The following is a 15,678-nucleotide window of genomic DNA, read 5'->3' as shown; positions in this document are numbered from 1 at the left end:
TTGTAGGGTATTCATGAGTCCTAATAACTCTTTAAAAAATAGAGAGAAAGAGAGCTTTGCAGGATGATGCAGGATCACTAAAATTAGTGAAAAAATTAATGATTACCGCAATACTTCAAAAGATGCCCCTCCCCCCTTTCCCCCCGAAATCATTCCACGTTGCATTTAAATGCAAAATTTCTTGGAAAGGCCCCAGTTCTGACAGACTAGCCCAACACACTTAATTACGAAATACTTTGTGATGTGAGAGACTACCAGGTAATTGGAGACTTGAAAAGTAAGAACAGAAGGGAGTTGATGTCATTAATAGAACAGATAAGTGACATACAGGAGCTTCAGAAGAGAGAATTTGGGTAGGCATTCACCACCCTGGTATTCCAAAATTCATTAAAATAGGCTTTACCTGTCTCCGGCTGTCTGCTGTGCCGAATCCAATAGTGTGTTTCAAATGCCAGTGTCATACCATGTTGTCATATGAAGATTACACACTGTATGGAAAGTACAGACAGACTGCCCTTGAAGTAAGGATGTCATATTCATCTCTCTAAGTTTTTGTTAATTCTTCTGGTAATCATCCTATTTGGAGTAGGGAAAGTCCTGTCTGTTTGGAGAAGTAAAAATTGCAAAAGAAAATATTGATCAGCCATATCCTTTGATTAAAAAGGCAAAAGGCTTGCTGTGTGTGTGTGTGTGTGTGTGTGTGTGTGTGTGTGTGTGTGTGTGTGTCTCAACACACACTGTCATCAACGATTATGAGAAGGATAGAGCGCTACTCACCATAAAGATGACAATTTGAGTTAGACAGGCACATTGAAAAGACTGTTACACACTAAGTGCAGTTCAGAAAAGCTTGCAGTGGAGGGAAGGATCCAGATGGCCTAGGCTATGAAGCAGCCATTAAAATCAAGGATGTTATGTTAAGCTGTATGTTGAGCCACAGGGTGGGCTGCACTGCTCTTTGCCACAGTTTGGCAGTAGCCATTCATCCTGGTAGACAGCTGGTTGGTAGTCATAGCAATCTAAAAAGGTATGCTGCATTCACAGGTGCCCCAGCCTGTGACGGGCAGGATGAGCTTGTAACAGGACTGGAATAAGAAGTGCTGCATAGGTGTATTGGCTAGATCTTGCACCTGGGTCTGCCATATGATCACTGTGGCAAGGGACTGGGATTGGCATAGAGATGGACTAGTATGTTGTGGAGGTTGGATGGGTGATGGAACAACACTTTAGGAGGAATGGGAAGGATCTTTGGTAGGATGTTTATTTCAGGGCATGATGATAGATAAAGCCCAGATGAAGGATGTGTTTCAGTTGGTCCTGTACGGTGTGGTGGGTGATGGAGGGGACACTCCTTTGTAGCTGGTTCTTGGAGGTGATGGTGGGATTGGGGGTGTGTGGGTATGTAACACAGGTAATCTGTTTACAGTCTGTGGTTGGGGCACAGTGCCTGCTGTGAAGGCCTTTGTGAGACCTTGAGCATACTTAGTTAGGGAGTTCTTGTCAATGCAAATATGCTGTCTCTGGGTGCCCAGGCTGTATGACAGGGATTTTTTGGTGTGGAAGGGATGGCAGCTATCAGAATGCAACTACTGTTGTTGGTTGGTGGGTTTAATGTAGTCAGAGGTGTGGATGAACCCATCAGTGTCCAGAAACATTGCACACTGGGTTGAGGAGGATCATGTGAAGTAAATGAGAAGTAAAGTGTTGAGGTTGTGAAGGATTGAGGATAGGGTGTCTTGCTACTGAGTCCAGATCATGAAAATATCATCAGTTAACCTGAACCTGAATCATACCAGTTGTCTGGGGTTTTGTGAGGCTAGGAAGGTTTCCTCTAGATAGCCCATAAACAGGTTGGCCTAGGAGGGTGTCATGTGATTTCCCACAGCTGTGCTGCAGATTTGTTTGTATACCTGCCCTTCAAAGGAGAAGTTGTTGTGTGTTAGGATAGTTAGTAAGCTGTATGAGGAATGAGGTAGTGGGCCTGGAGTCTGAAGGGCATTGGACGAGGTAGTGTTCAGTAGTGGCGAGACCATGGCCATGAGGGCTGTTGGTGTATAAGGAAGTGGCATCGACAGTGATGAGTGGAGATCCAGGAGGTAAAGGGTAGGGATGATGGAGAGTTGGTAAAGGAAGTGGTTGGTATCTTTGACATGGTAGGATAGATTTTGGACAGTTGGTTGAAGGTTTTGGTCAATGAGGGACAAAATTCTTTCAGTTGGGCACAATAACGACCTATAATCCATTGAGGATTGTTAGGTTTGTGGATTTTGGGAACCATGTAAAAGATAGATGTGCAGGGTATCACAAGGGTGATAAGAGAAATAGATTCAGGGGAGAGGTTCTGGGAATGGCCTAAAAGCTTTGAACAGGGATTGGAAGTTATGGACTTCTAGGATGGGATCAATCTGGCATAGTTTTTAGGTGAAGTAGTCAGACAATTGGCAAAGGTCTTCTGCCAGGTAGTCACTGCCATTTACGACAGTTCTATGGTTTAGACAGCATTTAAGGAACAGGATGTAGGACTGGATCCTAGCCAGGAAAAGGTATACTTTTCTTAACTCGTGCAGGAAGATGGAGAAGGGATCCATTGTGACATGCCCAAATCTGAAAAATATGCACAGACAGGCATGAAAATGTGAAAATATATAGAAGTATGTGCAAATACACTCCTGGAAATTGAAATAAGAACACCATGAATTCATTGTCCCAGAAAGGGGAAACTTTATTGACACATTCCTGGGGTCAGATACATCACATGATCACACTGACAGAACCACAGGCACATAGACACAGGCAACAGAGCATGCACAATGTCCACCTTTCGCAGCAATGCAGGCTGCTATTCTCCCATGGAGATGATCGTAGAGATGCTGGATGTAGTCCTGTGGAACGGCTTGCCATGCCATTTCCATCTGGCGCCTCAGTTGGACCAGCGTTCGTGCTGGACATGCAGACCGCGTGAGACGACGCTTCATCCAGTCCCAAACATGCTCAATGGGGGACAGATCCGGAGATCTTGCTGGCTAGGGTAGTTGACTTACACCTTCTAGAGCACGTTGGGTGGCACGGGATACATGCGGACGTGCATTGTCCTGTTGGAACAGCAAGTTCCCTTGCCGGTCTAGCAATGGTAGAACGATGGGTTTGATGACGGTTTGGATGTACCGTGCACTATTCAGTGTCCCCTCGACGATCACCAGAGGTGTATGGCCAGTGTAGGAGATCGCTCCCCACACCATGATGCTGGGTGTTGGCCCTGTGTGCCTCGGTCGTATGCAATCCTGATTGTGGCGCTCACCTGCACGGCGCCAAACACGCATATGACCATCATTGGCACCAAGGCAGAAGCGACTCTCATCGCTGAAGACGACACGTCTCCATTCGTCCCTCCATTCACGCCTGCCGCGACACCACTGGAGGCGGGCTGCACGATGTTGGGGCGTGAGCGGAAGACGGCCTAACGGTGTGCGGGACCGTAGCCCAGCTTCATGGAGACAGTTGCGAATGGCCCTCGCCAATACCCCAAGAGCAACAGTGTCCCTAATTTGCTGGGAAGTGGCGGTGCGGTCCGCTACGGCACTGCGTAGGATCCTACAGTCTTGGCGTGCATCCGTGCGTCGCTGCGGTCCGGTCCCAGGTTGACGGGCACGTGCACCTTCCGCCGACCACTGGCGACAACATCGATGTACTCTGGAGACATCACGCCCCACGTGTTGAGCAATTCGGCGGTACGTCCACCCGGCCTCCCGCATGCCCACTATACGCCCTCGCTCAAAGTCCGTCAACTGCACATACGGTTCACGTCCACGCTGTCGCGGCATGCTACCAGTGTTAAAGACTGCGATGGAGCTCCGTATGCCACGGCAAACTGGCTGACACTGACGGCGGCGGTGCACAAATGCTGCGCAGCTAGCGCCATTCGACGGCCAACACCGCGGTTCCTGGTGTGTCCGCTGTGCCGTGCGTGTGATCATTGCTTGTACAGCCCTCTCGCAGTGTCTGGAGGAAGTATGGTGGGTCTGACACACCGGTGTCGATGTGTTCTTTTTTCCATTTCCAGGAGTGTATATATGTAGTAAATGTGTGTGTGTGGGAGGGGGGGGGGGGGAGAGTTGACAAGCTTGAGTGGCAAAGGTAGATGTGGAAGGTAATGTGAAAATATTCAAAAATGACAGATTAAATGGAATTAGTAGGAATCATTTAATTATGAGTGGGAGGAATCTGGGGCACGAGAAGCTGAACCAACAATCTGCACGGTCATGTAGCTGTGTGTTGTCTGGACAAGATCAGTGATACAGTGTGGCTTGGATGTCAGAGCACGTGTGGTTTGGAACGTGACAAGGGAAAAACACACACACACACACACACACACACACACACACACACACAAAGGAGACAACAAATAAGGAGTAGAGTAATCGTTTTCTGCACGGTCATGTAGCTGTGTGTTGTCTGGACAAGATCAGTGATACAGTGTGGCTTGGATGTCAGAGCACGTGTGGTTTGGAACGTGACAAGGGAAACACACAAACACACACACACACACACACACACACACACACACACACACACACACACACACACACACACACAAAGGAGACAACAAATAAGGAGTAGAGTAATCCTTTGAAGATTGTGACAATGGAAAACATCACAAGGTTGTGGAATGGAAATGAATCAATGAGGCATAATCGAACAGTGGAAAGTCCAGGTTGGAATATCAACAATTGTGAGAAGGATAGATTGCTACTCAACATAAAGATGGCAAATTGAGTTGCAGACAGGCACACTGAAAAAACTTTTGCACACTAAGGTTTTGGCCAAAGCATCCTTCAGAAAAGCAAGCTAAGATACACACAAGCAGGCATGTCTCTCACACACGACCACTGTCCCCAGCCACTGTAGCTGCGCTGCAACTGCAACTGTTGTGTAGAATTAAAGCAGCAATTGGGAGTGGTGCAGGGAAGGGGGAAGGACAGCAGTGTGTGGGTGATGGTTGTGTGTGTGTGTGGGGGGGGGGGGGGGGGGGTGGAGGAGAGTTTTGTCTACCAGAACACAGCAGGAACTACAGTAAAAGGTGGCAGGACAAGGCCTGCGCAGCATTGAGAGGGTGGATGGGGGGGATAGGGAATGGAAATGGAGAGGAGCGGAGAGAGGAAAAGACTGGTGGGTGCGTTGACAAAAAGTGAGCACAATGAGGGTGAGGGGATGTGAATTGGGAGGAGGTTATTGGACAGAGGGGGGCAAAAACTGTGGGATGGAGGGTGGGGGGCAGTAGGTTATCATAGTTTGAGGCCAGTGTAATGTCAAGAGTGGTGGATGTGTTGTAAGGATAACTCCCACCTGCGCAGTTCAGAATACCTGGTTGTGGAGGGGAGGATCCACATGTCCCAGGTTGTGAAGCAGCCATTAAAATCCAGCATGTTATGTTCAGCTGTATGTTGTGCCATAGGGTGCTCTGCTTTGCTCTTGGTCGCAGTTTGGCAATGACCATTCAGCCTAGATTGTAGAGGATGGCCAAAATAAGAGGCCTCATGTCTTGCAAACAACATACATATAATTCACTCATTTATTGTAAATTCAGAATACAGAGTAGTATGTACTGTACATTCAGCAGATCAGTAGTTCACGGGAGGTGCTGAAAATGTTCACCATAAACTTTGATACACAACTCAGCATCTCAACATGTTTCTGGAAACTTTTGCCAAGTCATTTGATATTATTTCTGCAATCACATTGTAAATGTTTGTTTTCAACTCTTCAATTCTATGCAGATTGTCACTGTAGACATTACCATTTAGATTACCCCACAAATAAAAATGACAGACAGACAGATTGGGCAATCTAGGATTCCATAAACTTATGGAAACTGTATGTTCTTCTCTGAAAGCTTCATGGACGTTTGACACTGAAACCCTTCAAGTATGCTGCATAGCACTATCTTGCTGGAAAAATGTATACTGTTGTTCTTTGTCCATTAACTGTGCTGTGAATGGTTGGAACAATTCCGTTACATACATTTGAAAGTTTGTGGTGGTGGTAAAGAAAGTGGGCTGAAACTGCACACAAAACACCTACTTTCAAATCTTGTGGAGGCACCTCAAAGCATTTCGTATTATTAAGTAAAGATTTGGATCTAGATAACTGGCAGTAACGTGTGAGTAACCATTTGCAATAGTGTTGTTGTTGTTGTGTAATCCTTAGGTTTTAATGCTTGCATCACTCGTACTTTGTATGCTCACTTATGTAACAGCTACAATATGGTCTAGCATGACATTAGTTTGAAGTTTAATTGTGAAGATAGACATCCAGTTCATTTCCATGGGCTGCTTAACATTGTCTTTTCCAGCAAACAAACTTTATCTACGCATTTACATTTGTCATTAGTGACTAAACCTGTTGCTCTAAATTTAGTAATAAATTTCCACACAACACTTTCTGTAGCACCTCTGGATAACCTTTCATTTAGCATTTTAAACAATTTACATCCAAAAAAAGTTTCAATAATGAATACTCTTATTTCAATTGAAAAAGGCCTTCTGCAGAACTGTATGCACAACAACCTTCAAACTGAATACTGACAACACAGCACTGATCACTAAATTGCTGCTTGACACTGTATGAAATCACCTGACCCTACTCGAGCACCACCCTAGTGTTAAGAAATAACACCACTCAGATATACTCAAGTATCACATTCAGTATAACATGGGGCCCCTTTTATCATAGCCACCCCATAGTAGGGAAGTCAAATGGTTGACTTAATTTTTTTGGGAACTTTTAGGAAAGTGTGGTTCATCTAAAAAGGAGATTGCATATAGGACACTCTTGTGAACCATTGTTGAGTACTGCTCGAGTGTTTGGGATCTGCACCAGATCAGATTAAAGCAAGACATCGAAGCAATTCAGGGGCATTTTGCTAGATTCGTTACCGGTAGGTTCAAACAGCATGCAAGTGTTATGGAGATGCTTTGGGAACTCAAATGGAAATCACTGAAGGGAGAGTGACATTCTTTTTGAGAGGCTCTATTGAGAAAATTTAGAGAACCAGCATTTGAGGCTGACTGCAGAGCGATTCTACTCCCGTTAACGTAGATTTTGCATAAGGACCATGAAGATAAGGTTAGAGAGATTACGTCTCATACTTAAGCTTAGAGACAGTCATTTTTCCCTTGCATTATTTGTGATTGGAACAGAAAAGGAAATGACTAGTACTGGTACAAGGCACCCTCCACCATACACCATATGGTGTCTTGCAGGGCATGGATGTAGATGTAGATCTAGATGTAGATGTTGATGTAGATGTCAATGTTGATGTCGATAGGTGGTTCGTAGTCATACCAATATAAAAAGCTGTGCAATGATTGCAGCAAACCTGGTATATGACATGGCTGCTTTCACAGGTGGCTCAGCCTATTATGGGATAGAACAAGCCTGTGACAGGGGGCAGATCTCTCACCTGGTTCTTCCACAGGGATATGATCCCTGTGGCAAGGGGCTGAGATTGGGAGAAGGGGAGGATGGACTACAATGTTGTGGAGGTTGGGTGGGCAATGGAACACCATTTTAGGAGGGGTGGGAAGGATATTGGGTAGGATGTCCCTCATTTCAGGACAGTCATCAGTATATTCAGCTGTAAATGAGCACAAAATGCCACTTCTCCTGTCCTCATGTGAGGAGATCCATAATCTTTTCTAATCAGAGTTATGGCATATGTTGTAGAAGCCACCATTGGTGCATGTTGTGAATTCACCCAGCCACAGTTTTCTCAGTGTAAATGTGTTGTCTTAATACTGAAAATAAATTCATTTGTTTGTTTGAGCAATCTACACTGCTTGACAAAAACAGTGATACATCGAGAAAACATGGCAAGATGTCATTGTCACTTTGTACATACACACCACTGGTGGATATGTAAATGCTCTAGGACAGGTTGAATGGCCATCAGAGTACATTAGTATTCTTTATGTTTAGTGTTCTTACCAGGCCTGGTGAGGTGTATAAGAGGGGAGAACAGTATGTTGAGTGAGCCCTGTGAAGAACACTGATGTGCCATGCACCCATGTGAGGCAGCATTATAAGTACCTGACAGAGTTTGAAAGGGGTCTCATTGTGGGTCTCCATTTTGCCAGTTAGTCAAATCGTGCAATATCCAGATTTGTGGGATATTCAGGTGTGATAGCCTGATGTTATATTGCGTGGGAACATGAGGGCATTCACACTTGTTGTCAAAGTTCTGGTCTACCACATCTGACCACCACAAGGGAGACTCATCATAATTGTGCACGAAGCACATTATAACACCTCCACATCTCCACCTGCCATCCGATAGCAAGTAATGGATTCCCTGCAAAAATTGTGTATCATCCCTCGCCATTGATCAAAGGGGGTGCAATGTCATACTGGTAAGTAGGCTCATACTGCCAAGTTATTTGTGAATTGGATTCAATTTTGTAATCATTCCAGTCACATGACATACCCTCTCAGCCTGTGAAGTTTCATTTTGGCTCCTTCTCTCCTTGTGGGTGCTCCTGTTTTTTCGGTCAGGCAGTGTGTATAAAACTGTATTTACTTAGTGCCATTTTTTTGGAATTTCTCTGTTTATGCCTAGATCATAGTTATTATGAAATGGTCTAGTGCAGAACAATATTGATTGTAATAAAATAGTAGGAAATAGACACATAAAAAGAAACGTTAGTTGGGATGAAACTAATGTTGCAATTTTTCATCAGAGTACTTCACCTGAGGATAAAGTACAGTGTAAAACCAATGAAAATTCTGTGTACTGTTTCCTACAAGTTTTAAACAGCTGTTCTTCTCAAGGACTGACCAAAGAAATAATACAAGAAATAACACTACAGGAATATGTTACACTAAATAGAAGTATTCAGCTTTACATTGTGCACTGAATGGCAGGTTAGGCAGGCAGCATTGGAACTGTTAATATATAACAGTTGGGCAGAATAATGTGTTATAGAAGAATTATCCCTCTCCTGTGTTTGTGGAATGTCTGAGATTGGATTGAACTAAGTTAATCACAGAAATATATTTGTGTGCATATTCAAATGGATTCTTGAAGTAAGTGATATTATTCATGGAGTTGGATGTGTACCCAAATGGGTACTTGCAGTAAGTGGAATTATTCATGAGATAAGATGTGTACTTCACAATGAGAACATTCTGAATATGGAAGGAATGACAATGACTGAATCAGTCTATTGTTGTATTCTTGTGCTGTGTGAACAGTAGTGCACAGGTGTCCCCTGCTATAGCAAGAACAAACATGATGTACAGAATGTAGTACTTTAAAGAGCAACACGTAAGATACAGATTGTGCATAGCACTGAAAACTTTGACTGGACGACAGTCATACAGTATAAAGAAAAGGTCTAGCACTCGTTAGCGATTGCTTAAATAATGCTGCTCTTTGGCGGATGACTAGAGTGCGCCAGGGTGGCTGACTGAGGTGGCCCATTCAAATGAGTCTGTGAACTGTATGGATGTGCACTGTCTGAAATTGTGTACGTCCTGAGTGAAGATACATCACTGCCGCCCCCCTCCACACCCCACCCCCAAGACTTAACAAAACATTAATATTAAAAAATACTGAAGAAATATCACTGTATACTCCAGATAATCAGTTATGGTACTGTTTAGAATCAGGGGGTATCTTGATTTTCATGACAAAGCTCAACATTAGTTGATATAGCAAATGTTTCATCCATTTCTGATAGCAAAGGTTTCATCTAGTTCTGGACCACATCGGAAACTGATAACCACAGGCCTTAATCTGTGACCCATGCAGGAATTAGCAACAGGGACACAGAGATCTTCATTGTCTTGGATGTACCCTATATCGTTCATAAGTATGGCCTCTAAAGATGAAATAATTATTCGTCAGGCCGAACAACAGTTCCAAAAATTAAACACTTGTTACTTGTTCTGTTGGTTCTTAAGTTGACTGTTCCAGTATTTGCAGTAGGTAAGTAGTTTCCCCATCTTCTTTCATACTGTTACTTCTCTTTCTCAGTTTGAATTTGCCATTTAGTAACTTACATGCACCTTTCATATTTCTATTTTTTCATAAGATGAGAGTACTGTGTGATCTTTTGAATAGTCAAGAGGGAAATGTATGATACAGGGAAAGTATGTCAGGAACTTATTCTTGCTGCATTCGTTAGCTGACCATATACATACTTCAATCACTGTGGGCCATTACTGTTTGTATGAAGTTCCTTTGTTAGAAAAGATAAGTCATTTGTGCTTTTGTGTTATGCTGTCCATTTTACGTGATATTAGAAACTATGTATTTATCAGAACAGTTTCATTGCTGAAATGTTTTTTATTAAGTGATAAGACTTACAGGCATTTTGTTTGGTCCACAGTTTATTATGTGGAGTGCCATGTATCACAATTATATTGTATGTAGAAATTATAAAAATATCCTTTAACTTCACTCTAAAAAAGTTAATGTGTACAGCCATTTTGTTCTGAAGTTATTGCCACATCCTTAGTATCCGTGGGGCACATGACCTAAAAGTTTAATAACTTTGAGAGACCATCTTTACAATTTTCTAGTTTTATTTTGTACCTATTGAATAAATTTTCTCCAATAACTGAAAGCAATCCATGTAAGAAAACTTGAACAATGTGTTTTGTCTACCATATATGTGTGAGTTCCATGTTCTTACCATTAACTATTTTCATGGTGCTGTTCAGACTTTTATAGAAGTTTTATCAACCATTTGCTTAACTGTAGGTTGCTGAATGAGTGTTTCTTTTAGCCATGCTAAGTGAGTTTTGTGCTTTCATTCAATTACTACAATATTTACTGTATAGTGATGGAAAAACATTTGAAATGAATACCATGTCTCTTTCTTTCTTTTTCCTCACAGGCAGCCATGAACCGAGAACAGTTTGTGGATTGGAGTAAGTAATGATAACACTAAAGCAAAATTAAATATTGAATACCCCCAAAATTAAAGAGCTTTTTTTTTCTTTTCTTCTATAAGAATGTTGTAAGAAGAAACTGAGTGTGAACAACAATAGATATTAAAATTGTATTTCACAAGATGGAACAAACGACTTGGTGTAACTGTTAGACATACTAAGTACTAAAGATCATTTCTTAAGCTCTTAAAATTGTGTATTCTTTCTTCTGAAGCTGAATTAAGAAGCAGTATTTCAGTATGCTGACAAAGAGGCTGTTCACCCAGAAGCTTGTAACTTGCTCAGCCCCCATTCAGAAGAGAGCAAGGGATCAGAAACATAGGAAATGATGATTCGTGGGATCTGGGATTGTCTCCATAACTTTCTCTTATGTGTTGTCCAGTAAAGACTGACACTGATACCATTGAGGCAATATTAAAGAAAATAGCATTTCCTCATTCAATGTAGGTATTTTTGAGTAATATGCTTGTGTTTCTTCTTTTCATCTGCTCCTAATAGAAATAAATGGTAAGGAAATGTGTTTGCACTACACATCAGCCATTATGCGACCTCCAGGGACTTGAGTTTCTGTTGTGCCATCATAATCAGAAAATACATATGTAGCGTTTTATCAACCTATGATAGCCACTCAGTTCAGGACTCATTGAGTTTATGTCCCACTGATTTTTCCATTTTAGTTTTCTGGGATGTTGTCAGAATTGGTAGGCAAGGTGCAAATTTTGTGCAGAGAAATTTAAGGTGGGAAAACTGATAGGAAAATTGCAAGGTTCCATCTATGTAGTAAATTGTGATGTATTAGAGCAGGACTCAGGCTTACCCTAAACCTAAGTTTAATATCAGTTACATTATCATGTAATATAACCCATACAATTTGTCAATGGCCTTGCTGCAGTGGTAACACAGGTTTCTGTCCGATCACCAAAGTTAAGCACTGTTAGGCTTGGCTTGCACTTGGATGGGTGATCATCTGGGTCTGCTGAGTGCAGTTGGCAAGTGGGATGCACTCAGCCCTTGTGAGGCCAGTTGAAGAGCTACTTCACTGAGAAGTAACAATGTTATGAAAAGGAAAGTTGCTACTCACCATATAGCATAGATGCTGAGTTGCAGATAGGCACAATAAAAAGACTGTCACAAATATAGCTTTCGGCCAGTAAGGCCTTCATCAGAATTAGACAACAGACGCACACATACACACTCAGGCAAATGAAACACGTACACATGACTGCAGTTTCAGGCAACTGAGGCCACACTGCGTGCAGCAGCACCAGTGTGTGATGGGAGTGGCAAATGGGTGGAGATAAGGCGGAGGCTGGAGGGGGGTAGGGATAGTGGGGTAGTGGTGGCGGACAGTGATACGCAGTTGGATAGAGTGCAGGGACAAGGTGGAGAGAGGGTAGGGCAGCTATGTGCAGTCAGGAGGTTAGCTGGAGTGCAGCAGAGAGGTGGGGGAGTGGATAGGGAAAAAGGAGAGAAGTAAAAAGACTGAGTGTGATGATGGAATGAGGGCTGTGTAGTGCTGGAATGGGAACAGAGAAGGGACTGGATGGGAGAGGACAATGACTAACAAAGGTTGAGGCCAGGAGGATTACAGGAACATAGAATATATTGCAAGTAAAGTTCCCACCTGCGCAGTTCAGGAAAGCTGGTGTTGGTGGGGAGGATCCATATGGCACAGGCTGTGAAGCAGTCATTGAAATGAAGTATGTCATGTTTGGCAGTGTGTTCAGCAACTGGGTGGTCCACTTGTTTCTTGCCAATAGTTTGTCAGTGGCCATTCATGCGGTCAGAGAGCATGTTGGTTGTCATGCCCATATAGAATGCAGCACAGTGGTTGCAGCTTAGCTTGTAGATCACATGACTGGTTTCACAGGTAGCCCTGCCTTTGACGGGATAGATGATGATTGTGACCAGACTGGAATAGGTGGTGGTGGGAGGATGTATGGGGCAGGTCTTGCATCTTGGTCTATTGCAGGGTTATGAGCCATGAGGTAAGGGGCTGAGAGCAGGGGTTATGTAGGAATGGACGGGTATATTATGTAGGTTTGGTGGACAGCGGAATACCACTGTGTGAGGGGTAGGAAGGATAGTGGATAGGACACACAAATGTCCTTTTCTGCTATGCCCCTCCCCACTTCTCCACTGCCCTTCGTCTAACCTCCTGGCTGCACATAGCTGCCCTGCCCTCTTTCCATCTCGTCTCTGCACGCTCCCCAACAGCACGTCACTGTCTGCCACCCCTACCACACCATCCCTCCTCCTCCCCACCCCAGCCTCCTCCTTGTGTGTGTGTGTGTGTGTACGCTATATGGCGAGTAGCAGCTTTCCTTTTCATAATACTGTTACATTCCATCTTGGATTTTCCATTGTTTGATTTTTGACTGAGAAGTAGCAGCTGGGGTATGAAAACTGACAATGGGCGGGAGAGTGGTGTGCTGACCTCATGCCCTCCAATCTGTATTCAGTAACGTCTATTGGCAGAGGATTACATGCAGTCGATTGGTACTGTTGGGCTTTCTGAGGCCTTTTCAGATAGTTTCATTTTAGCTATTGATTGATATAGTTATTAGATGTCCTCATGAGGAATTTTGTGCCTAATTCTGTCCAATTGGTATGTTAGATTGTCACAATACTGAACTGGTTGGAGGGTCCTACCCACAATGCTCAAGACGTTCTTTGAGGAGATATCCAGGGGCCTTGCTGGTCAAAATATTTTGATAATCACGAAGATAATCAGTAGAAACTATCGTCATATGCTGGTGGGCATAACACTTGGGTGACAAAAGTTATGGGATACCTCCTAATGTTGTGTCGGATGTCCTTCTGCCCAGCTTAGTGCAGCAACTTGACATGGCATGGACTCAAGAAGTCATTGGAAGTCCCCCACTGAAATATTGAGCCATGGTGCCTCTATAGCCTCCTGTAATGATCGAAGTGTTACTGGAGCAGGACGTTGTCCATGAACTAACCTCTTGATTATGTTCAGTGGAATTTATGTAGGTGACCAAATCATTCACTCAGACTCTCCATAATGTTCTTCAAACCAATTGTGACATGATGCATTGTCATCCATAAAAATTCCATCATTATGTGGGAACATGAACTCCATGCATGGCAGCAGATGGTCTCCAAGTAGCTGAACATAACCATTTCCAGTCAATGATTGATTCAGTTAGACCAGAGGACACAGTCCATTCCATGTAAACACAGCCACACCATTATGGAGGACAAAAAGCATGCACAGTGCCTTGCTAACAACTTGTATGTTCCGTATTGATTTCTGTTGTTCTTTCATTCAGTGTTGCCCATCTGTCAGCACTGACAACTCTACACAAACAGTACTGCTCTCGAGAGGTAATGACTGACATTTGGTATTCTCAGCACACTGTTGACACTGTGGATCTCGGAATATTGAATTCCCTAGAGATTTCTGTAATGGAATGTTCCATGCATCTATCTCCAACTGCTATTCTGAATTCAAAGTCAGTTAATTCTCATCATTTTTTCACATGAATCACCTGAGTACAAATGACAGCTCCGCCAGTGCACTGTCTTCCTACACCTTGTGCATGTGATACTACTACCATCTGTATGTGTGCATATCACTATCTCATGACTTATGTCACCTCAGTGTACATGAATATATTGGAAAATTAGCCTATGTCTTAGCTCATACTTATTGAGAATTCGCGCAGTGCATTGTCTCACATGACAGAAATTGTGTGCCAGTCATCCCTGTTTGCAAAAAGTGTAAATAAATGTACTTCACAGTCGGTAAGCCAATATCCTTATCGTCTGTTACAGGATTTTATATCATATGGTAAGCATGAATATTGTGACTTTCATGGATGCCATTAAGCTGCTCTTAAGAATCAGCAGGGACTTAGAAAAACTACATGTAAAGCACAATCTTTTTTCACAATATCTTGAATATAGTGGATGCAGGTGAATAAGTGGATTCTGTTTACCTAGATTTTCAAAAGTCACTCAGCACTGTATGACATTATTGACTGCCAGCTGACCTGTGATCTTGCAGGATATTTTCATAAATTTGTGATTGCTTGGAGAACTTTTGATTAATGGAACCCACTTTGTTGTACTTCATGGTGGTAATTAACATACATTAAATCTGTATCTGCTGTGCTCCAGTAATGTGTAACATGGCCACCAATATTCTCAACATACACGAATAATTTATCAGATAGGGTATCCAAATCTGAGTGATTGCTGACAAATATTTATGACTTTCAGGAAAATGGTTATAAGAAAATGCAGTATGTATCTCTTCTTGGTGTGCTGAATTTTAATTCTCTTTAGATGTGGATAAATGCTAGATAAATCCTATAACAAAGAAAAAGAACTCATAGTACCTCATTAGATAACCACTACACTTCAGAAGCCTTTTACATTGTTTAAATACCTATAGCTAATACTAATAATTTACATGAAATGGAGCAAACAGTTTAAATCAGCAATAGGGTAGGTGAATGGTAGAATTAAATTTGTAATGAAGGATTGGGGGAAGTATAGTACATCTGCAAAGAAATCTGCAAGCAAGATGCTAGTGTGACCAATTTTAGAGTACTGATTTAGCATGTGGAATCTTTATCATATAGCTATGTCAGCAGAAACCACACAATTCCTGGTAGTCACTGCTAGGTTCATAATAGGTTTATACAGCCTGTATAAAACTGTAACACAGATGCTAGGTTGAACACAAATGCGGATTTT

General features: G+C 42.7%; 1 protein-coding gene across 4 annotated transcripts in view; it reads left to right on the top strand.

The window, feature by feature from the left end:
• The window catches only part of LOC126299391 (caspase activity and apoptosis inhibitor 1-like), a 200,820-nt gene that overhangs the window by 139,489 nt on the left and 45,653 nt on the right, over positions 1–15,678 (top strand). For all 4 annotated transcript variants that reach the window (XM_049991264.1, XM_049991263.1, XM_049991265.1 and 1 more), the window contains one exon: positions 10,896–10,929. In XM_049991264.1, the coding sequence (XP_049847221.1) occupies positions 10,896–10,929 (34 nt within the window). The remainder of the gene's footprint in view (positions 1–10,895; positions 10,930–15,678) is intronic.

The sequence above is a fragment of the Schistocerca gregaria genome, chromosome X (genome assembly GCF_023897955.1).
Source record: "Schistocerca gregaria isolate iqSchGreg1 chromosome X, iqSchGreg1.2, whole genome shotgun sequence".
NCBI classification, from domain to species: Eukaryota; Metazoa; Arthropoda; class Insecta; order Orthoptera; family Acrididae; genus Schistocerca; species Schistocerca gregaria.
The sequence above is the reverse complement of the archived record's forward strand: the minus strand, read 5'-3'. Positions and strand labels throughout refer to the sequence as shown.